The following is a 24,000-nucleotide window of genomic DNA, read 5'->3' on the forward strand; positions in this document are numbered from 1 at the left end:
CAAGCCACAGTCATCCCTATCTTCAAAAAGGGAGACCCAAGCCTAGTTGAAAATTACAGACCAATCTCCTTATGCTGCGTCACCTGTAAAGTCATGGAATCAATTATTAACCAATCCATCATCCTCCATTTAGAGACAAACAACCTACTCTCCAATAAACAATTTGGTTTCAGAAAAAAACTATCCTGTAATCTGCAACTCTTACACTGCAAAAACATATGGACTACACAACTCGACCAGGGCAAAGCAATAGACGCAATCTATATAGACTTCTGTAAAGCCTTTGATTCAGTGGTACACGACAAACTACTCCTAAAAATAAAATCTTATGGTATCTCTGGACAACTAAATAACTGGATAGAAGCATTCCTGTCAAAATGACAACAAATGGTCAAAATCGGGAACGCCCTATCAAATCCAGTACCTGTCAATAGTGGTGTTCCCCAAGGCAGTGTTCTAGGACCAACTCTCTTCATAATCTACATAAACGACCTTTGTGATCATATCAAGAGCAATTGCGTTCTCTTCGCTGATGATGTAAAGCTGTTCAATACCACAGACAATACTACTACCCTTCAAAAAGACCTAGACTATGTATCTGAATGGTCTAACATATGGCAACTTCAAATCTCAACAAATAAATGCTCTGTCTTACATATTGGTAAAAAAAATCAGAAAATAAAATACAAACTGAATAGTCAAGATCTTGTTGACGACCCAAGCTCTGTAAAGGACCTGGGAATACTCACCTCTAATGATCTAAGTGCTAGAGCCCACTGCAACTACATAGCCAAAAAGGCATTAAGAGTTGTTAACCTAATCCTACGTTGCTTTTTCTCTGGTAATATCTCACTACTAACCAGAGCATACAAAACATTTGCTAGACCAATACTCGAATACAGTTCATCAGTCTGGAATCCTTATTACGTATGTGATATTAGCACAATTGAGAAAGTCCAGAAGTATTTCACAAGAAGAGTTCTCCACTCTTCTACTCGTTGTAGAATACCTTATGCCACCAGACTCGAAATTCTAAAACTAGAAAACCTTGAATTACGCCGTCTTCGGTCCGACTTAAGCATGGTATATAAAATCATACATTGCAATGTCCTACCTGTCAATGAATACTTCAGCTTTAACCATAACAACACAAGAGCACACAACAGATACAAACTCAAAGTAAACCGCACCAAACTTGATTGCAGGAAATACGACTTCAGCAATAGAGTGGTCAATGTCTGGAATACTCTACCCGACTCTGTAGTCTCTTCCCCAAACCCCAAAAACTTTAACCTTAGACTGTCTACTATTGACCTCACCCCTTTCCTAAGAGGTCTGTAGGGGGCGTGCATAAGCGCACCATCGTGCCTACCATCCCTGTCCTATTGTTTCTCTTATTCTTTTATTTTTCTTATATGTACCCATTTCATATATTAACAACTATGTATACACTTGTACTTATTATCTTGTAAACAATTGACAAATCAAATAAATAAATAAATAAATAAATGATTTTATATACTATACTTAGATCGGACCGAAGGCGGCGTAGTTCTCGGTTTTCTAGGTCTAGAGTTTCAAGTCTGGTGGCATAAGGTATTCTGCAATGAGTAGAGGAGCGGAGAACTCTTCTTGTGAAATATTTCTGGACTTTTTCAATTGTGCTAATATCAGATACATGATATGGGTTCCAGACTGATGAGCTGTATTCAAGTATAGGTCTAGCAAATGTTTTGTATGCTTTAGTTGGTAGTGTGATATTACCAGAGAAGAAGCTACATAGGATTAGATTAACAACTCTTAATGCCTTTTTGGCTATGTAGTTACAGTGGGCTCTAGCACTTAGATCATTAGAGATGAGAACTCCAAGGTCCTTGACAGAGTTTGGATCCTCAACAAGGTCTTGACTATTCAGCTTGCATTTTATTTTCTGATTTATTTATTTTTTGCCAATATGTAAGACAGAGCATTTATTTGTTGAGATTTGAAGTTGCCATTTGTTTGACCATTCTGATACATAGTCAAGATCTATTTGAAGGGTAGCAGTATTGTCTGTGGTATTGAACAACTTTACATCATCAGCAAAGAGAATGCAGTTGTTCTTTATATGATCACAGAGATCATTTATGTAGAGTATGAAGAGCTTGCCTATGTTCAGGAAATCTAAAAATCTAAAATTCTTGAACCAAAATGTTATAAGCAGGAGGATGTTCAAGGTAAACAGAATAACGCTTGTTCTACAATTCTTCCAATTCCAGAATTTAAAATAAAGCAGCAGTGTCTTTTGTCCTGCCTGTTTATTTCCTGAACAAACTCTTTAGTAAAATACAGGCCATTTTGCCAGGCCCAAAACCAAGAATGACATGTGGCAATTCTTCCAAGCTGAATTCTTTTCACATGGGGTGGGATCCGACCGGTGTAACTACTGGTTCGGTGATTTTACATTTTGCTGCGTGTGAGTGTATATCGTCATCATCTAGCTGCCTGGACAGCTGAGCAGCACTGCGCGCAGGTGCCCAGCGGTTGAAAAGGCACTTTTTTCCTGCTTTTTCAACCGCAGCTGTGTCATGCAAACAGCTGTGGTTGAAAAAGCAGGAAATAAATGTCAGGTAAGAGCCCGGGCGGGCAGGTTGGCCAAAAGGGCAGCAGACATAGAACCGGTTCTATGTATGCTCTCTGTTTGCTGCTCTTCAGAGCAACCAGTTCTACACAGGTGGACAGAACTGGTAGAATCCCACCCCTGTTTTCATACCTGTAGACAGAATCTTGCCAGACTGAGGATCGGAGACTTAGAATAACTTTATTGTCGCTTTGAATGTACACTAATCGGCATACATTAAAATGAAATTTCATTGCATACAGCTCTCAAAAGGCCACAACCTTCAATATACACTACATAAACTTGACAAAATAAATAAATACAAAATTATGCATATAACCACATATATGATGCAGAGAAACTATTATCTGCATCTACCATATACTCTGGGACTGTTAGGGAGGTGTTACAAGTCTAATGTTGTTGTGTTAATAGACTGTCGGCAGTCCTCACTCCGGTCCGCCGCCCGGGCGGGAGCGCCAACCGCTCCCATTGGCTGATGCCGTTTGACAGCCGGCTATAAAAGGATCTGTCAAACGGCATCAGCCATTACCGCCAGCTGACTGCCAGTTAGCCCCGGCAGCCGCGGCAACCCTTTATTCGAGCCAATAAAGCCTTTAAAAAAGTCGAGCCTGTGTCTGTCTCAGTATCTGCTGCCGCTTCACAACACTGGCGACGAGGGCAGGATACAAATAAGAGACAACCAGGCAAGGACAGCTGAGCACAGTCACTGTCAAAAAGAGCTGAAGCCATCTCGAGCTGAATAACGTCACCGCCGCTGACGCTCTCCAAGAGCGCGAAGTTCAAAACTCCCCAGCTGAGGAGTCAGACGCCGCCTGACAGGCGCAGCCGCAGGCGCTTTTCTAAAAGCACGAATTTAAAGCTCCCTCAGCTGAGGAGACTGACGCTGCCACTTCACGATGGCTTCACACCCGACATTCCCTCCCTTCCAGCCGAGACGTGGGAGTCATACATGAACCGGTTCGAGTGTTTCCTGAACGCGATTGACCTGACAGAAGCCACCGACCTAAGGAAAAGATCCTATTTCCTGAGCTTCTGTGGAGCTGCTGTTTTTGATACAGCCTCCGCACTAGTATCCCCGCGCTCTGTGAAGGCTATTCCCTGGGAGGAGTTGCAGGGAATCCTCCCCCAAGCCCTCTCAAATAGCTAGAAGGCTAGCTTTCAGAAGGAGAGTTCAGGCTGAGGGGGAAACCGTTAGTCAGTATATGGCAGCCTTAAGATCAGCTGCCATACACTGTGGCTTTAGAGATTACCTGGAAGATATGCTTCTTGATCAAATCGTAGGAGGGGTTAGAGACCTAAAGCTCCAGAGGCGATTACTAGCAAAAAAGGAATTAACTCTAGCCTTAGCCATAGAAGAAGCTCAGGCTGCTGAGCTGTCTGAGCTGTCAGCAGCTGAGATTCAAGAGAACCCCACAAAACAAGGGAGCTCTACCATTCATTTCGATGAGGTTTCCCTAGATGAGGAACCGCTTGACGTAAACCGTCTCAGGCAACCAAGACCCCCTCCAGAGATGCCAAGGAAAAACACCAACCCAGCAGCCAGACAGCAACCCAATTGTCTGAGCTGTGGTGGGGCACATCTCAGGTCAGCATGCAGATTCAGAAATGCCATCTGCCTGAACTGCCAGAAAAAAAGGCCACATAGCTAGAGTATGCCAAGCTGAAAAAACCTTCCCACAAAGACCGCAAGCCACTTCCTCCTTCCAAAGGCAAGTTGAAGATTGCTACACCTGTTACCACTCAGACAATACCACCCCGGGGTCTAACAAAATAAGTATTTTTATCTTTTTAGAAGGTAAGCCCTGCCAGATGGAGGTGGACACCGGGTCTGCCCTCTCTATCATCTCTTGGACCACCCTGAAGAAGCTGCTCCCTACATTGTCCAAGAAGAAGCTGCTCAACTGCCACCTGACTCTTCGAGACTATCAGGGGAAGACCATTCCAGTCCTGGGGAAAGGCAAGTTCCTAATTCAATTCCAGAACTTTAGAGGCCACTTGCCTCTGGTGGTAGTAGATGGTGCCCTTCCTAGCTTGCTTGGGTTAGATTGGTTCCCTGCCCTGGGCCTTAGTATAACTGGGATTCACTCTGTTGTGACTACTGAAGTAGATACCCTATTTAGGGACTACGCTGATGTTTTTAGTAATGAGCTAGGGTGTTACTCCGGTACCCCTATCTCATTTGATGTAGGCCCACAATCTACCCCCATTCGTTTAAAACCTTGCAGACTTTTTTAGTCACAATAGATTCGTTTTTTAGTCATAGTAGACTCGTTCTCTAAATGGATTGATGTAGCCTTGCTTCCCTCCACAACTACGCTGGCTGTCACAAGAGCCCTGACCAGACTGTTTGTCACGCATGGCCTACCTGACACCTTGATATCTGATAATGGCCCCCAGTTCACCTCTTGTGAGTTTGAAGTTTTCGCAGCCAACCTGGGCATAAGGCACGCCCTCACAGCCCCTTTTCACCCTGCAAGCAATGGGATGGCTGAGAGGGCTGTTAGGTCTGTAAAGGAAGCCTTGGTAAGGTTTGGCCAAGCAGATTGGCACTCCAAACTGTCCACTTACTTGCTCACCCAGCATACAACCCCATGCACCACCACCAACAAGTCCCCTGCAGAACTATTGATGGGCAGACGCCTTAGGACCACCCTGGACAGGTTGCACCCCCATTATGCCCCTGGCACCCCTCTAGGCTCTGACAGCCAAGCCAGGGGATTCACCCTGCAAGACCTGGTTTATGCCAGGAAGTATGCAGGGAACCCTCTATGGATGCCAGGACGAATAGTTTCAATTACAGGGCCCAAGTCCTACAGGATCCTCCTGGAGGACGGACAAGTATGGCGCCGGCACATAGACCAGCTAAGAAGGCGTTGGGAAAGAACTGCCGTTGACTCCCAGGGCCCGCCAGACGTACCGGTCTACCAGCCGAATGCAGAGGCCTGCCCGCCGAGCAAACCGGTCTACCCAGCGGTCGCGAACGGTTCCCCGCCAGACAATCCGGTCTACCCGCCAAACCCCGAGCCGTTCCCGCAGCAAGCCGACCCGAGGGACCTACCTGGTCAGCAGCCGGACACGCAAGCAAGGGCGCCAGAGGACCAACGTCGAGCTCCTGAAACCCCGGAGGCGAGAGACTCCTTGCAAGCAAGCGAGCCCCCAGGACTGCGGCGATCCGGCCGCAAGCGAAGGCGGCCTACCCGGCTGCAGGACTACGCATGCTCCTGGCCAGGGGAAAGGAGTGTTGTGTTCATAGACTGTCAGCAGTCCTCACTCTGGTCCGCCGCCCGGGCGGGAGCGCCGACCGCTCCCATTGGCTGATGCCGTTTGACAGCTGGCTATAAAAGGAGCTGTCAAACGGCATTAGCCGTTGCCGCCAGCTGACTGCCAGTTAGCCCCGGCAGCCGCGGCAACCATTTATTCGAGCGAATAAAGCCTTTAAAAAAGTCGAGCCTGTGTCCATCTCAGTATCTGTCACCGCTCCACAACAAATGTCTACCTTATATGCAGCTCTATCATTCCTCTCTATTGTAGTTGTTTCCTGTATCACATTGCCTGTCTAAGGAATCATCTCTATTGTTCCTGTGTGGGCATTTCCTGTTTCTGTTGCAATACTCCCTCTCCAGTAAAATGGTTTCTGCACAGTGATGGTTTATAGTGTGCTTACTTACCCTCTTTTTCTTACACCTCTGGAATACACACCCCTCCCTTCTAGGAATCCACTTAAACAATACATTGCAATACACTTTTTAAAGAGAAGTAGCTACATTCAGGTCTTGGTATCTCTGTTAGAAAGAACCTTAGAAAAAATACTTTGGGGGAAAATTAACAAGATCAAGATAATTTGTACATTAGTGATGGAAATTGGAAACCAATACTTACTTGGTTGAGCGTTACAGGTAACAGACATGAAAACAGCAAAAGCAAAGATGCAGATGAAATAAATAACCCATCCATTTCCTTTCCTGAGTTGCATTGCAAGTGCAAAATTCCTTGGAGTATCTGAAACAAGATGATCCACAAAATCAGTTTTTCAAAACACGAATGATAACTATTTTTAAGCCATCAGGGTGGATATGGCTGATTCTTGCCTTAAAACTAGCTAGTCTACAGTAGCGCAGGGAGAGGCAGATGTGCAGGATAAATAAACATTAAATCCAGCTGTTGTAATGAAACAGAACTCACAATGCGTAAGCATAGTTTCTTTTAAGCTGGAGATGACTTTTTTGTTAAATATTTTTAAAAACCAGAAATGAAGGAATTTAGTCAATCTACTGCAAAAACTCAGAGCTACTTAATGCTAAAGCTCTCCTGTCTTGTTTGTAACTTCAATTATCTGTACCAGGGCCCTGTAACATAGGGCAACAAATTTTGAATCAAGGTACTTCAAATGGGCTAACTTAAAGAATGTGTCCAATATTTGGTTTGAAATTTGGCAAAGTCGTGGCTGCTTCCAGGCTGTTACACAATCACCCTGACATGGCCAGCTATGAACAGTGATCATAATTTCTAATATGGCCTGCCTGTTTCCCATAAGGAAAGTTAAAGGGGAATCTGACAGAGAGTCAGAAATCTTTCCCATTAATATTGGTAAAAGAAGACCCCCATGGATCATAGGTTGTTTAAATTACCAACCACAGTTGCTTTCTGCCCATCCTCGTATATTTAGATTAGGTTTAGTTTATTTAGATTTTTTTCAAAATCTCACCTTTATTATTTTTATAAATAACTTGAGAGAGTGAACGCACCTAACACTCTTTACCCCTCCTGTTTTCCCCACAACAACAACCCTATGAGTTAGGTTGAGCTGAAACACAGGAACTGCGCCAAATCCACCCACTCCGCTTAAATGACAAAAGTGAGATAAGAATTCATAGTCTCCCAGCTTCTAGCCTGGTGCCTTCACCACTAAACCAAACTGATTTCTATGAGAAAGAGAGCCCTTTGGGTTGCCTATTTAATGTTATTTCCATTTAATAAAAAATGTAATTAAAGAAATCTTACATAATTACAGAGAAAAGAACAATCACAATCTTCTCTATTCTTTTCATTTTAATGAATGAAAACTCACTGTAATTTCAAAAACGTTTGTGGACACAAGGAAAATAAAATTCCAGGGATGAATTTAGATCTTTCCCATTGATATCAATGAAAGACAGTCCCTGGTCTCTTCTCTACTTGCAATGATTAGGGAACTAAGAAATATTTTGAAATTTAAGAAATAGCCAAGTCTGAAGTGTTAGAAATCACTGAGCAGGAAAAAAAACACCCAATGACGTCAAAACAGAAGTAACAATTCAACAATTAGTTCCTTTCTAGAAAGCAAAAATATTTTGGTTTAATTAGTGATATTAAACAGGGCATTCACTCAAAAGCTACAAGGGGGAACTGGATAAATGGAAGAAGGAACTTCATGGCATGTCTACTTGTCTACATTTTTTCTTCCTCATCAAGAAATTTTGCGGAAAATCCTACCTCTTGAAACTTTGTTCGGTACGATACGCTAAGCAAATCACTCAGTTTCCTCTTCTCCTGAATCAGAAAACCAAAATATCTATAAAGACTTTTTCCGTTCCTCACCTCGTTAAAATGGCTTCACGGTTCTGTGTGATCTCCTGCACCAACTTCCAACTAAGCGCAGATGCTTCTTCAGTCTGAAACAAATTCAACTGTTCTCTGGAGAGAACGTCGTTTTATTACTGGCGCAAAAATAGCACATGACATCACTGGGGCTTCAAAAAAGCACAAATAACTTTCGTTGCTCAAGAAATAATGGGAACCTACAAACCATGTGAGGAGATGGTGTGAGTCAGTTTTCAATGTTTGGTTCTTCACATGTCTCCCACAACTGTGTTGCAATCTGTGTGCTTTGTCATAGGAAATCCCCTTAACCATCCATGCCTCACAGTTAAAAAAAAAAAGGCACCAGATCTGATATTTGGATGAAGACCATTGGGGCATCCAGACTGGACTGCACCATTTTAGAAAGGGGCAGGGTATTATTGTTGCCAAGACAGCCACTGGCCAAATACAATGGGGAATTGGCCATCCTGGCTTTGCTCTCTCCAATTTGGGTTTGAGGCTGGTACAAGGATCTTCTGCTTTAAATGGTGGATGTGGCCAAATCCGTTCTCCAGCTGAGCCTTGGCCTTTCCCCAACTTCAGCCTTTGCTCCCGAGACCTTCTGCCCAAGAAGACTTCATTCTGAAATTAAATCTCAACTGAAGCTAAACTTCTTTAGAACAATTAATCAGTGGAAAGACTTGCCTCTAGAAGTTGTGGGTGCTCTGGCATTGAAAGTTTTCAAAAAGAGATTGGACAACCATTTTTCTGAAATTGTATAAGGTTTCCTCCTGCTTGAGCAGGGGGTTGGACTAGAAGACCTCTAGTGTCCCTTCCAACTCTGCTATTCTTTGACGTGCCTCTTCCTAACCTCCCCTCCAGTCCAAGTTCATTTCCTCCAGTTATGGTTTTCAGTGTTGTCTGATGCAGCCTCTTGAACAACCACACAGCTGGGAATAAAACGGAGTCCATAAGAAAAGAAATAATTTGCTTCCTCTATGGACAGTTCTTTTTTTTTTTCTTTACCATTTTGTCTCAGGTACAATATTCTTGCAAAAAATGTTTCCTTATTATTTTGTTGTCTGAGAGCCAGTTCGGTGTAGTAATTAAGCCAACAGCCCGGAAACTAGGAAATTGTGAATCCTAGCTCCACATTAGTTAAAAGCTAGCTGGGTGAACTTCGGTCTGTCCCTCTCTTTCTCAGCCCTAGGAAGAAGAAAGAGGCAGGGACAAACCACTTCCAAAACATTGCCAAGAAAATTGCAAGGCCTTGTCTAGGAAATCGCCAGGCTCAAGACTGATCCAAGGTAGAGGTGGTATTCAGCAGGTTCTGACTATTTCTGGAGAACCGGTAGCGGAAATTTTGAGTAGTTCGGAGAACTGGCAAATACCACCTCTGACTGGCCCTGCCCCCATTTCTTCTCTGCCTCCTGAGTCCCAGCTGATCGGCTGGGTTTTCTTTGGTTGCCCTGCACAGAAGAACGGAGCTGGAAAGCAGGTTTGTGGGGTGGGGAGGAAATGGGGATTTTGCAGTATCCTTCCTCTGCCATGCCCATCAAGCCACACCACACCCACCAATACATATCCACAGAACCAGTAGTAAAAAATTTTGAGTCCCACCACTGATCCAAGGGCCCACAAACATGCAAAATAACAACATAGAAACATGTACATTCATAGATAACAGCATTTTCGGTACTGACTTTCCCTTACTGTCCATTTCTTTCTTGTTAGCAAATTCTGACAAAAGTTCAGTGGTATCAGTTAAAGGAAATCGGTTAAAAAATGAGAACTTTGACAAACGTGCATCCAGATGCAAACTAATCTATTTATTTGCTTTGCTTTCTGGACTGATCAGTCCCCACAGGCTCTGCAGGGCCTTCAACAACAAAGGGTGCAAATGTCTGGTGGCAGGCTGTTTTATAAGATGGAAATTCAGTAATGGGGTGCCTCTGGGAAGCATCTCCTCATCAGAAGGACCTTCCAGCTCTTTTGCCATTCCTAATTTCGCCTATTAGAATTCTGAATTTAGAAACCACTCTAAACCAATTTACATGATGCCACCCTTTAAACCAGGGGCCTCCAACCTTGGCAACTTTAAGACTTGTGGACCAACTCCCAGAATTCCCCAGCCAGCTTTGCAATTTCCCTGCTTTAAACCATAGCTATGCAAATGTCACCCTTTATTAAACCACAACTATGCAAACGTTACACCTACAGGTTGACAGATACGGGTAGATTTCATTTTTGGCAAATTTGTGCCTTTTGCATTTGTTAAGTGAACTTACTGACTTAACTGACTTATTCTTAATCATTCCTGATTCTGGCATTGAATGTTTTGCAGAGATGGTTTACTCTGTGTCTTTAAACCCTCAGCAACCCTGTGGTGGGCAGACATGGCCTCAATTTCCTGCAACAAAGACCGAATAACAGAGAGGGTGAGGTGCTCTATTTTGCTGAAAGTCTTTAAGCAGAGTTTGAACCACCATTGTTATGAGATGTTCCAAATACAATGTTTCTCAGCCTTGGTCCCTTTATGATATGTGGACTTCAACACCTAGAATATCCCAGCCAGCATGGTGGCTGAGGAATTCTAGGATTTCCAGAAGGGATGAAACTGGTGGCCTATTACATCACCTTCTTTGCGCTTGTTGCACACCATCAAAAATATAAGTTGAACATTTTTGTTTCTTTTTTTTAATGAGGAACCAGGCATGATCTCTCTTAAATCCAGAATATATTGCAGATTTGGCTTCTGAGTGTCCCCTTCTGAGATCTTCAAATTTACTCTCCCATTAAAAATGGATAAACTAGGAGAAAATTCTCTGCCTGAATTATTAAAAGTATATTCTGGCATCTTTATTCATTGATACTGATCACTCCCTACAGATCCCCAGGGATTGGAGGTGATAATTACAATGTCAATTTCAATGGATAAATATATAAAATTGATACTGCAAATCTCCATATATTAGTTTCCTGAATTATATACCAGCATCTTGATTGGAAGTTAGTCAGCATGCAAAATGGGTTTAGAATGGGATGATTAATACCTGATCAATATATTATTTGTACCTCCTATTTGAAAATGACTCTCATTGCCTCATCTCAAATATTCTTTATCTTGCTTTGATTGATGTAGGGCAGGCTATTTGCATACTAAAGATTTACAGAACCTTCATAGCCTCACCCAACCAGATTCGGTGATAGAAAGCCTGCCCTCATTCATGTTACTTCATGAGGACTTGATAACTCTAAACAGAGCTTCTCTACCTTATCAACTTTAAGATGGGTGGATTTCAACTCCCAGAATTCCCCAGCCAGAGTCTAGAAGATGTTATAAATTGCCGAATGTCGAAAGGTACTTCAATGCAGCATTCAAACTCAATTGCCTACAAAACTGTTGGAGAACTTTAAAAGACCATTTTTCTCTGGTCCTACCTAAGCAGGATCTATTTGCAGAAGACAATTAGCATGATAATGAGGGGTAGAACATTTACATTGCTGATTGAAACACTGGTAAAAGATTGTTCTAATTGTAATTTTATATAATTATAAGCAGAATGCAAAAGGAAGGAAGCACTTGGGTTAGATGGGATGATTTTGTATTTTTTGTATTGGTTAAAACCTGGAACCATTTAAAACTGATGATAGTGGTGGTTACTTTTGGGTTATTTTGTGAGAGAAGATTTGCAGGAATTTTGATTCAATATTGATTGAACATGATTGGCCAGAAATTCCACTACAATCTAGCACAATCATAGACATCTAGAAATAAACAATAAGGAATCTTGATTCTTATGCATAAGAATAGGACTTTTGTTTGATTGCAAAGTGAATAACAGAGTTTTTGAAACTTTCAATTATTTCCACCATTCAAATCTTTACTGACAAGAAAAGAGATTCCACAGAGATCAAAAGAGACTAGGATCTCTTGTTGTTGTTCATTGCGAGGTCATGTCCGACCCATCGCAACCCCATGGTCAATGTTCCTCCAGGCCTTCCTGTCCTCTACCATCCCCCAGAGTCCATTTAAGCTCACACCAACTGCTTCATCTAGCCGCCTCATTCTTTGTCATCCTCTTCTTCATTTGCCCTCAATCGTTCCCAGCATTAAGCTCTTCTCCAGAGAGTCCTTCCTTCTCATTAGGTGGCCAAAGTCTTTGAGTTTAATCTTCAGGATCTGGCCTTCTAAAGAGCAGTCAGGGTTGATCTCCTTTAGGACTGACTGGTTTGATCGCCGTGCAGTCCAGGGCATTCACAGGAGTCTTCTCCAGCACCATAGTTCAAAGGCCTCAATTCTTTGGCGCTCAGCCTTCCTTATGGTCCAACTTTTACAGCCATACATTGCAACTGGAAAAATCATAGCCTTGACTATACACACTTTTGTTGGCAGGGTGATGTCTCTGCTTTTTAGTATGCTGTTTAGATTTGCCACAGCTTTCCTCCCCAAGAGCAAGCATCTTTTAATTTCTTGGCTGTAGTCCCCATCTGTGGTGATCTTGGAGCCCAGGAAGATAAAATCTGTCACTACCTCCATTTCTTCCCCATCTATTTGCCAGGAATTGAGAGGGCCAGATGCCATGATCTTGGTTTTCTTAATGTTGAGTTTCAAGCCAACTTTTGCAGTCTCCTTCTTCACCTGCATCAAGAGGCTCTTTAGTTCCTCTTCACTTTCTGCCATTAGTGGTATCATCTACAGAAACTGCAGATAAAAAGTGGCCCTTTCTGTATTTTCAATTATTCTTAGATGCATTTACCGTAAAACTGAGATGCTTAACAGGAAACAGGAATCACCGTTTGAATCACAATGTTATATATACAGATCAACAATTGTAAGTTAGGACATGTTTAACCAAGTGGTATTAGGCTGATACACGAAGAATGCTTAAGCAGACTAACGGGGTGAACTTTTATAGTGATTAAAGTTCAAGTAGATGACTCAAAGAAAGACCTCACACTCTCCAAAAAGACATAGTTGGGTCATAAAGCAGCATACAGTGCTGAAAAAAAAAAGTCCCCCAATTTTTACTAAGTGTGAGGCTACATGCTGGGCGCAGTTGATTGATTAATCACAGATCCCACCTTTTCCCCTTCTACACATATTCCCCCCATCTTTTTAACTAGGTTGATTTTACAGTATTTATAGCATTGCATTTATATTATTATAAACCATATATGTCTGTCTTTTAATATTGTAAGGCAGCCAGAGTTACCATGTGGCAAGATGGATGGCTAATACATTTTACAAACAAACAAACAAGCAACATATCCAATGTACCCCAATTATATGCAAGTTTATTATCTCACAGTTCCTATGAAGCAGGATAGATTGGAAGTGAATGAATTTAGAGAAGATATTCTTAAAATATGAGATTATAAATGGCTATTAACCATGGTGACTATATATGATTGCTCTGGTATGACATTTCTGGAGACCACAATACAAAAAGGGATGGTGAGGATCTCAAGTGTGTGTAGAGAAGAAAATAAATATGGTGAAGGGTTTGGGGACTAAATACTTTGAAGAGCAGTTAAAGGAACTTTGTATATTTAGCTTAGAAGGCTAAGGGAAGATATGATATCAGTCTTCTGATACACGCAGGGACTTCATAGGGAAAGGGGGTTAGATTTATTCTCCCTAGCACCTGAGAGCAAGATAGGAACCAGTGGGCAGAAGTTTTACAAAACAATAAAAAATATTTTAAAAAAGGAAGTAATTAAAGATTAAATTAGTCCAGACCCTACTGACTTTTTCCAAGCATGGGCCTTGAAATTTTGATGCAATGTGATTAATATTTGTTTAGAAGGGTTTGGCTCTTCAGTTGTTGTACATGTTTCAATTGGTTGTATTTTCTTGAACTGTTTGAAGCCTATCAGAGTCACTGTGATGAGATGGATTCATGGAAGTCAACAAAAATGAATAAATAAATGACAGCTTACATAAAAAAAAAATATGTGAGACTGAAACCTGAATTAGGGAGGAATTTCTTGATTGGGATAGCTATTAAGCATGGAACAGACTGCCGCCTGAAATTATGTGTGGTCCATCATTGGTGGCCTTCAAGAGAAAAGACAATATGGAGAATAGCCACAGCACCTTCGATGGCTTAGAAAACTCTAGAGCTATGAGGTATCAAAATGGCTTCAAACTGAGTCCTAAAGACACTGGCTAGAAGTGCAGTACTAGAGATTACACTGTGAAATTTTTTTGGTTCCGTTTTATTGTTAAGATTTAGAGCCTGACTGTGTCTTCCCTTAGGGCAGATTGTGCTACGTGAAACAGAAAAAAAAATCCCAGATTCAGCATTTCACTTTCTTAGAAGAGTTAGGTGACTTCTAACCTCCCTTCTAAACTCACGATTCTCACAGAGGTCAATTAATATATCAGTTTGTTCTTGGAGGCCAATTCTGCTCCTCCCTTGCTTAGGATGTTCCCAGAAAAGGGGGGGGGGACTTTGGCCACTGTGGGGCAGAAGACATAGGCATTTCATGAACCATAAGCTGGTTTTTTGCTTCCTTTTTTCCACTGCCACGGGCCAAAATTCAGTGGCAAATTACTAATAACAGCAGTGGATTTTTTGCATTTGGCAGCTCGGGGAGAGGGAAGAATAAATAGATCTCTGGTTTAAGATTCTACAGAATTCTAAAGTAGCTAGTTTAAGTAGAATGGCAAAGGGAGACTGTGGTTCTCATTTGTTTGCAGCCATGGAAACCCTCTAGATCAGTGATCCCCAACCTTTTGATGCTGCGGCCCGGTACCGGCATCAGCTGGGCGCGCGGTCCCGGTACCGGCATCAGCTGGGCGCCGCCATCTTTTTGATGAAAAAGTGCTTCCGGTGACCTCACCGAAGCACGCTTTCATCAAAAAGATGGCGGCGTACGCTCGTGAGCTTTTCCGGTAGAAATGGCTTTCTACCCGGAAAAGCTCACGAGCGCGGCCGCCATCTTTTTGATGAAAACGTGCCTCCGTGAGCTTTCTACCCGGAAAAGCTCACCGGAAGCACTTTTTCATCAAAAAGATGGTGGCGCCAGCAAGCCGCGCCCAGTAGGAGTTGTTCCGCAGACCGGTACCGGTCCGCGGACCGGTGGTTGGGGACCCCTGCTCTAGATGACTTTAGGCTTATCAATCTGTCTCAGTTCAACCTACTTCACAAATGTATTGCTATGGAGAAAACTAGGAGGAGGCAGCTTCATATGTTGCCTTGTGTTCTTCAGTGACAATTGTGCATCTATGTATTTGTCAACTTGGTCACTTGAAGGTATATGGACTTTAACTCCTAGAGCACACTGACTGGGGGATTCTGGGAGTTGAAGTCCACACATTTTCAAGTGGCCAAGGTTGAGAAATACGGATCTAATAAACAGACAGAATGGTGAGTCATGCACGCACAGAAATTTAAAAGCCTGAAAATTCATTCAACGCCCTTTCCAGTGGTTTCCTTTTATTGCCACATATCCTTCACCGGCAGAAAAACATTTTCAAAAACCTGAACTGGGCAAATCTGAAATCCTCCAGATCAGGGGTGTCAATCTGTGAGCCGGATGCATCATGCGTAGGCCACGCCCACCCCAGCTCCGCAAAGGGGGAAAACGTCACGATACGTCAGGTGCCGGCAATGTGACGCCGCAGGTTTGACAACCGTGCTCCAGATAAATTAGTTTCCCAAACTCTCCAGACTGCATGGTGGTTTGGGATTCAGGGAGCACTCCTGGCTAAGTGCTATAGAAGACTGGTCTAGGCCAGAGGAGGTTCTGACCAGTTCTGGAGAACTGGTAGCGGAAATTTTGAGTAGTTCAAAAAAACAGCAAATACCTCCTCTGACTGGAGATTTTACAGTATCCTTCCCCTGTCATGCCTACCAAACCACGTCCACAGAACTGGTAGTAAAAAAAATTGAATCCCACCACTGGTCTAAGCCATCTCTTAATAGTTGGTAAGGTTGCTAACTCTGCATTTGGGGCATTTGAGCTGCAGAAAAGTGCAGTTATTTAGTTATTTAGAAGCAAATAACTTCTAAGCTGGCTGAGGAACTCTGGGAGTTGAAGTCCACAAATCTTAAAGTTGCCAAGGTTGGAGAACCCTGGTCGAAATCAGGGCTGTGTGTTGTCATATGATTAGCTGAAGCTTGCATTTTGAAAAAAATGTGAATACTGTAATATTATCTTTAATTTGCAATGATTTGCTTATTTTCATTGACAGAGATATGGTTCAAGATCAGAGTTCATAATTTGGACAAAGTATCTCGATAATCATCTTCTCTAGTGCCATTAAGCTTTTGAAAGACTTCAAAACTTTCTTATCGTAGGTCTACAGAAGATTCAAAGCAGATGTCTGTTGTATATGCAGCAATAAATTAGCAGATAATGAATTCAAGGAAGTGGCAGAGATATTTTTTTTTAGATGAACAGAGTTGGAGGGGACCTCGTAAGTCATCTAGTAGTCCAACCCCCTGCCCAAGCAGGAGACCCTGCACCATTTCTGAAGGCAATTCCATCTCTTCTTGAAAGTCTCATGTGATGAAGCTCCCACAACTTCCGAAGGCAAGCTGTTCCATTGGTTGATTGTTCTCACTGTCATAAAGTTTCTCCCTATTTCCAGGTTAAATCTCTCCTTGTTCAGCTTCCACCCATTATTTATGTCTGGCCTGCAGGTGCTTTGGAAAATAGCTTGACCCCTTCCTCTCTGTGGCAGCCCCTCAAATATTGGAAGACTGCTATCATGTATCCCAGTTCCTGTAACCGTTCTTCATATGTTTTAGTCTCCAGTCCCCTGGTTGCTCTTCTCTGTACTTTTTCTAGAGTCTCAACATCATTTTTATAATGTGGTGACCAAAACTGGATGCAGTACTCTAGGTGTGGTCTTACTAAGGCTTTAATAGAGTGGTATTAGTACTTCACTTGATCTCGATTGTATCCCTCTGTTAATGCAACTTAGGATTGCATTAGCATTTTTTGGCTGCTGCGGCACACTGCTGGCAGTTACTGCTATTGAGCCAGGTTTCACCCAGTCTATATGTGTACTTTTGGTTTTTCTTGCCTAAGTGTAGGACTTTACTTTTCTCTACATTGAATTTCATTTTGTTAGATCATACATCCCAGTGTTGTAGTCTGTCAAGATCCATCTGGATCTTGAGCCTATCTTCTTGGGTGTTAGCTATTCCTGCCAGCTTAGTATCATCTGCAAATTTGGTAAGTTCCCCTTCTATTCCCTCATCTAAGTTGTTAATGAAGATATTGAAGAGTACTGGACCTAAGACAGAACCTTGTGGCACCCCACTGCTTACTTCCCTCCATGTATATTTGGACCCATTAAGGACTACTCGTTGAGTACGATTTGCCAGCCAGTTGCGAGTCCATCTAGTGGTGGTGCTATCTATTCCACTTTTTTCTAGCTTACTAAGAAGTAGGTTGTGGTCTACTTTATCAAATCCCTTGCTGAAATCTAAGTATATTATGTCCACAGTATTTTGCTGGTCTACTAATTTAGTCACTGTGTTGAAGAATTAAATAAGATTGGTTTGGCATGATCTGTTCTTAACAAACCTGTGCTGACTGCTAATTATTACTTTACTTGTTTCTAGATGTTGGCAGATCTGTTTTTTTATTATCTTTTCCAATATCTTCCCAGGTATTGATGTTAGGCTGATTGGTCTATAGTTTCCTGGGTCTGTTTTTCTCCCCTTTTTTGAAGATGGGAACCACACCAGCTCTTTTCCAGTCCCCTGGTAGTTCCCTGGTGCTCCAGGATTTTTGAAAGGTACGGTGCAGTGGTTCGGAGATGACCTCTTCCAGCTCCTTCAAAACTCTGGGATGTAATCCATCAGGCCCCGGCGATTTAAATGCATCAAAAAAATTCATCACTGGCCCATGGTGCCTCTGCCAGTGAAATTGAAGCTCAGGAGGGCTGCACATGGCCCTCGCGAGCTCCGTTTTCACTGGCAGAGGGTTGCAGGAGGCTGTTGCAGCCAAAAACGGAGCTCGGAAGCCTGTTTTCATTGGGAGAGCACTGGGGCCACCATAGATGCCCCCGACACAAGTGATGTCGAGCTGGCCATGCCCCCCCCCCAAGGACAAGCACTACCCTGATGTGGCCCTCAATGAAATCGAGTTTGACACCCCTGATATAGCTGAACACTCTGACTTTCAAGGACATTCCTCTTCAACAACGGCCTTGTAAAACCAAACCCCTCTCATTAAATAGAACAATCTCTTAAAATCCTATCAAATGTTCCTGCTTCTTCTCTAATTGCACTGCCCATTAGCTTTATATTTTCCCCATAATAAGTCAGCTGCTAAGTATTTGACTATTTGAGTTGTGCATACTCTATCATTGGAGATTGTTTTTTTAAAAAAAGATAGGATAATTATTTATCCTAGATTGGACTCCTCCCTTGGGCAGAAGGTTGGACTAGAAGACCTTCAAGGACCCTTTCAACTCTGTTATTCTGTGGCTGACTATATAGTACTCGTCTCCAATATTAACCATATTTTTCATATTTGGGCACCTGGCATCTTGCCTGCATTTGCCTCTTATCAGAATGAATGGGGAAAGGTAAAGCAAGCAATAAAACCAACTGCCAGTGCCTTTTATCTCTTAACCGCCAAGTCAGGAAATCGCAGTTAATCTTTTGCTTGCATTTCTTTACGGAGCAATACCATTTCATTTGAGTGGGAGCAATCATTTTCATTCTCCCTGAATGCCATGCAAAGCCAGGCTAGTGGTATCTTCCATGTGTCCACCTTGAGGCTGCACTAAACTGAAGACGCTCAGAGTAGCTGCAGGAAAGGTCAAAAAGGGCAAGGCACAGTCATCGTGCTGATTTTCTTTCATTACAGGTTTCAGACACCCCTGGAAGACTGCAAGCTTTTCAGGACCTCTTCGATCTTCATGCTAAACAATCTGAGGACCCGCTAGGAATTCTTACTAGATTTGCAATGAACAGGCTGCAAAGTTCTTCATTTAAGTGAAATGTATGACAACGGTGCCCTGACTGCTCCTTGTGAAAAAGCTTGTGGATAGTAGATGGCTGCAGTGTGAAAGAGGAGAGGCAGTCTGGCAAATGTTTGTAACGTTCTGTACCCATGCTCTGACTTGTTCAGCATTGTTGACAGAGAAATCAGTGCATAAAAACAGATGCATGAAGACTAAAAGAAATGTAAGATTGGAACAAATGTAAGATTGGAAGAATGGGTCTAGAATTATTCTGATCCTCCAAAATAAAAGATAAGCCTCCAAACTAACTCCTGGCAAGGGAAGAGCATCTGGGAATATTTTGGAAACTTCTGGTGAAAAATTTGAAATACAAAGTAGGAAATTCCCCCATTCCCCAGGAGTAGCTGGTAGCAGGAGAAAAGCGGGAACCGTCTGGGGTGGAGCTTCTTTCATCAGCCTAGCGTTGGTATATTTCTGTAAAGGTTCTAAGTCCAACTCCTCTTGGCACAAATTTGTAGGCGCCAATTTCATTACTTGACTAGGTTCTTTTGTATAAGAAGGCTTGAGCTGCCATTCTGATCTGCAACCTAACTCCTGGTCCTTATTCTTTGCGTCTGAGAGCTTGACAATTGTTATGGAGCAATAGTAGCTGACTTGGAAGAAAGGCAAGCTGTCTAAACAGAGGCTTAATGAAAGACACCAATGACAAGGAATTGACCCTTCCTAGTGTGAATGTTCTTGGGCGTGTGGCAGAAGTGATCTTGTGGAGGTATTGTGGGGACTCAGAAGGACTGTAAAAAGGATCCTCAAAGCAAGGTAAGGAGGGATTTGGGCTCTTATCATTCTGAGCCTCTCAATCTAGGATTCTTTGTTTCTCATGGTTCAGGAGTGGGGGTGTATTAGTATTTGATTATAAATCTTTCATAAAATACATAAGCAAAACTTACTAACTCTATTAGGGATATTTAACTCTACTAGCTAAAGGATATTATACATTTATACATTTTATATGTAGCCCATTGCTCTTTAATTTTCTCATTTTTCTCTTTATGAGGATCTAATGTACTCTACAATATTCTTGGTCTTTTCTTCCTTTGAACTCATTCACTCTTACTTCACGCAATTTGCAATTGATTTGATTTGATTTGTCAATCGCTTACAAGATAATAGGTATAAGTATATACATAGTTATGAATACATGAAATGGGTACATATAAGAAAAATAAAAGAAACAATAGGACAGGGACGGTAGGCACGTTGGTGCGCTTATGCACGTCCCCTACAGACCTCTTAGGAAAGGGGTGAGGTCAACAGTAGACAGTCTAAGGTTAAAGTTTTGGGGGTTTGGGGAAGAAACCACAGAGTCAGGTAGAGTATTCCAGACATTGACCACTCTGTTACTGAAGTCGTATTTCCTGCAGTCAAGTTTGGTGCAATTAACCTTGAGTTTGTATCTATTGTGTGCTCTTGTGTTGTTATGGTTGAAGCTGAAGTATGCATTGACAGGTAAGTCATTGCAATGTATGATTTTATATACCATACTTAGATCAGACCGAAAACGGCATAATTCAAGGTTTTCTAGGTCTAGAATTTCAAGTCTGGTGGCATAAGGTATTCTACAACGAGTAGAGGAGTGGAGAACTCTTCTTGTGAAATATTTCTGGACTTTCTCAACTGTGCTAATATCAGATACGTAATGTGGCTTCCAGACTGACGAGCTGTATTCGAGTATTGGTCTAGCAATTGTTTGGTTTATGTGTTTTTGTGGATTGGGTTGTGGATTGGGTTGTGGTTGTTGGGTAGAGATGTGGTTTGTAGCTATTGGATGTTCAGGTTTTTGCATTGTGTCTTTTTTTTCAAGGTTGGATAATCTTTCTTTTAAGGCGTCCAGGGATGTTACTATGGTGTCAAGGGAAGTTATTCGTGTTTCTATGGTATCAACTCTATCAAACAGATCCAGTTTGGGTCTGCATGATTTGCAGAGATATGGAAACTCATTGGATGATTCTAGGTATTGAATCATTTGCTTGGGTAATCCCAAGCAGTCATGATGAGCGTATTTGTTACATAGAGAACATTTGATGGAGTTTTCATTATCCTTTAGAATTTTGTAGCATTTAAGGCATGTGCAGGAGTCTTGTGGTTCATTGGTAGGGATTACTTTCTCTTTAGGTTGTGGTTTGGCATTGGATTTCATACATTGCAATGAATCAATAAATTGCAATGAATCAATGAATACTTCAGCTTCAACCATAACAACACAAGAGCACACAATAGATACAAACTCAAGGTTAATCGCACCGAACTTGATTGCAGGAAATACGACTTCAGCAACAGAGTGGTCAATGTCTGGAATACTCTACCTCAGGGGTCCCCAACCACCGGGCCGCGGACCGGTACCGGTCCATGGAACATTTTCTACCGGGCCGCCGGTTTGCTGGGCGCCGCCATCTTGTTTTGATGAGAAAGTGCTTCCGGTGAGCTTTTCCGGTTGGAAAGCGGTGTTTGGGTCCTGAAGGAATCCTTGCGCCTTAGTTTCATCGAAGGTGCGGGGGGGCAGCTTCGAACAAAACTAAGGTGCGAGGATTCGTTCAGCACCCAAGGCAAGGCGAGCCGAGCGACCGTCCCGAAGCCCATCGACAAAGGTACAAAGGAGGAGTTGAAGGTGGCGGGAGAAGCGGGGACAGCTGGCTGGCCGGTCGCTCGGCTCGCCTTGCCATGCGTGCTGATGCCGGTACCGGGCCGCGGATCTTTTTGTGATGCTGGTACCGGGCCGTGGCACAAAAAAGGTTGGGGGCCACTGCTCTACCTGACTCTGTGGTTTCTTCCCCAAACCTCAAAAACTGTAACCTTAAAACTATCCACTATTGACCTCACCCCTTTCCTAAGAGGTCTTTAGGGGGCGTGTATAAGCACACCAACGTGCCTACCGTCCCTGTCCTATTGTTTCTTTTATTTTTCTTTTATTTTTCTTATATGTACCCATTTCATGTATTCATAACTATGTATACACTTATACTTATTATCTTGTAAACAATTGACAAATCAAATAAATAAATAAATAAATTCTCAGAGCATTGTGGGTTCTGTTAATATTTTAAGGGAAGGTGGAAACAGTATCAATAATAAAATATATTTGGAAAGAAATCTTCTCACAACTTCCATACACAAACACCCTCCTCCTCCTCCTCCTCCATACACACCCTCAGCTATTTCACAGCACAATTTTTATAGTCAATTTTGCTGTGCCAGCTGGAGAGAGGGCTTAAAGAGATGAGATGAAAGCTGGGAATTTCCTGGGCTACCTGCTGTTTCATACATTGAATATTTAGTCTCATAACTTCTGGTCTTTCCAGTTAGTAACTCAAATGGGGGACAGAACATTGAAGAAGCATAGTTTAAGGAAATATATTCTCTACAATAATATGTCAGTGATATTTTATACAACAATGAGTAATACCAATTTCTTTTCTTTCCATGCAGCCTGAATAAATATTTTTCTTTTTGTAACAAACACAATTATGCCTTGGAAGATGCAAGGAGAAATTAAAGGTGAGGCATTCAGATTTTTCTTCCACCTAGCTGAAAAGTAAAGAAAGCAGGACAAAATTAGAGAAAAACTTAACAAATCCTTTGATTAAAATCACTGGTTTCTCTTCTAAGCAGAGGCATCACAATAAGTAAGGCGGGCATAAATTGAAATAGCAAACTTGGGTGGGCAAAAGTTTTGATCTGCAAAATTTGGAGATGACTGGACTCAAGCTAGAATTAAGGAGAAGTGAGAGGTAGGATTATTTTCTTCAGTCATCCTTGGTTGTCAAGGTAAGAGTTGTACTGGAACCAAATATTTTAAATCTGATGAACCAGGAAGAGCATCTGAGAGGACTCTTCCAGATTATCTTCTAAGCTTTAAGAGGCTCATTGAGTAAATCAAGAAACTTTCACACTTGGGATTCTGTGTGGAGTGTCAGTTTCAGACAGAATTCAGCAACATATATGTATCTGCTTATGCAAAAACAAGGAGATCTTCCAAAGTGCACAAAGAAAACAGTGGAAATATCCCAGATGTAGGGCAATTTTGTCATATTGGGCACCATCCCACACTCATGACATTTTTGGCAGTCATCTTGAGTTCTGCCTGTGAACATTCAGCAGTGAAAGACTTGGGGATCTTGTGAGGTTTCAGCTACTTAAAATATGTGTTCAAATCGTTTTGACCGGGAACGCCACAGAGCCCTACTTGGATATTGGGGGGCAGCATCTTCCTAGAAACAAAACTGAACCACACAACTCTGTGTATTGGTTTCTGTCTTTCATATTGGTAGATGATGATTCTGGATGTGGTGATCGTTTGACTCCTGAGGTGACAAGTGCATCTTCTTCCGGAAACTCTGATGCAATGTGTATAAGAAATGCTGTTAAAAACAGACACTTACCCGGGACTCTTCGTAATCTTGGAGGGGGAAGAAATGAAACAAAATGAAAGGAATTTGAGGATATTTTTGTTTTTTAAATGGAAAACCTCACACAAAACCAACTTTAGGCCAACACTGCACCTTTGGTGAATTTCCCATGTCACCTTCAGGACAGAAAGCCTGCCACTGACTTTTGGCAGTTGGAGTTATGGAGGGAAGTCCAGATCATCCATCCAAGGGGGAAGGAATTGATGTTGATGCCTTTGTCTCAACCAGGGGGCCCTGGTAGGGTTATTGGGGCAGTGTCTTCCTAATAAGAAAAGTGGATCATGTCTGTTTGTATTGTTTTCTGCCTTCCTTTTATGGTCAGGAGAGTCTGGATATTGTGGCCCGTTGACTTCTGTGGTGACAACTGAAGCTTCTAGAAGATCTGATACAATAAGTGCTGGCAAAAACAGACACCTACC

At 42.3% G+C, this 24,000-nt stretch overlaps 2 protein-coding genes and 1 long non-coding RNA gene across 4 annotated transcripts in view; 2 read left to right on the forward strand and 1 right to left on the reverse strand.

Annotated features, from left to right (window-relative positions):
- LOC148131859 (uncharacterized) overlaps positions 1-12,465 on the reverse strand; it is a 29,699-nt gene extending 17,234 nt beyond the window's left edge. Inside the window, exons 1-3 of the mRNA XM_087958863.1 lie at positions 12,412-12,465; positions 10,538-10,592; positions 6,503-6,622 (exon numbers count right to left, since the gene is read on the reverse strand). Of these exons, the coding sequence (XP_087814989.1) occupies positions 6,503-6,622; positions 10,538-10,592; positions 12,412-12,465 (229 nt within the window). The remainder of the gene's footprint in view (positions 1-6,502; positions 6,623-10,537; positions 10,593-12,411) is intronic.
- LOC113423173 (butyrophilin subfamily 1 member A1-like) overlaps positions 1-24,000 on the forward strand; it is a 100,270-nt gene that overhangs the window by 30,869 nt on the left and 45,401 nt on the right. The window lies entirely within an intron of this gene.
- Positions 18,956-23,733, forward strand: LOC148131860 (uncharacterized). Of its 2 annotated transcripts, XR_015747432.1 has the most exons (4): positions 18,956-19,492; positions 19,679-19,934; positions 22,602-22,670; positions 23,444-23,731. It is a non-coding gene; the product is annotated as an uncharacterized LOC148131860 (long non-coding RNA). The 2 variants fall into 2 exon arrangements; XR_015747431.1 differs by having other exon boundaries at positions 18,956-19,934; positions 23,444-23,733.

Source organism: Notechis scutatus, chromosome 2 (genome assembly GCF_049901735.1).
Source record: "Notechis scutatus isolate UNSWTSFEM ecotype Mainland chromosome 2, rNotScu1.2, whole genome shotgun sequence".
NCBI lineage: Eukaryota > Metazoa > Chordata > Lepidosauria > Squamata > Elapidae > Notechis > Notechis scutatus.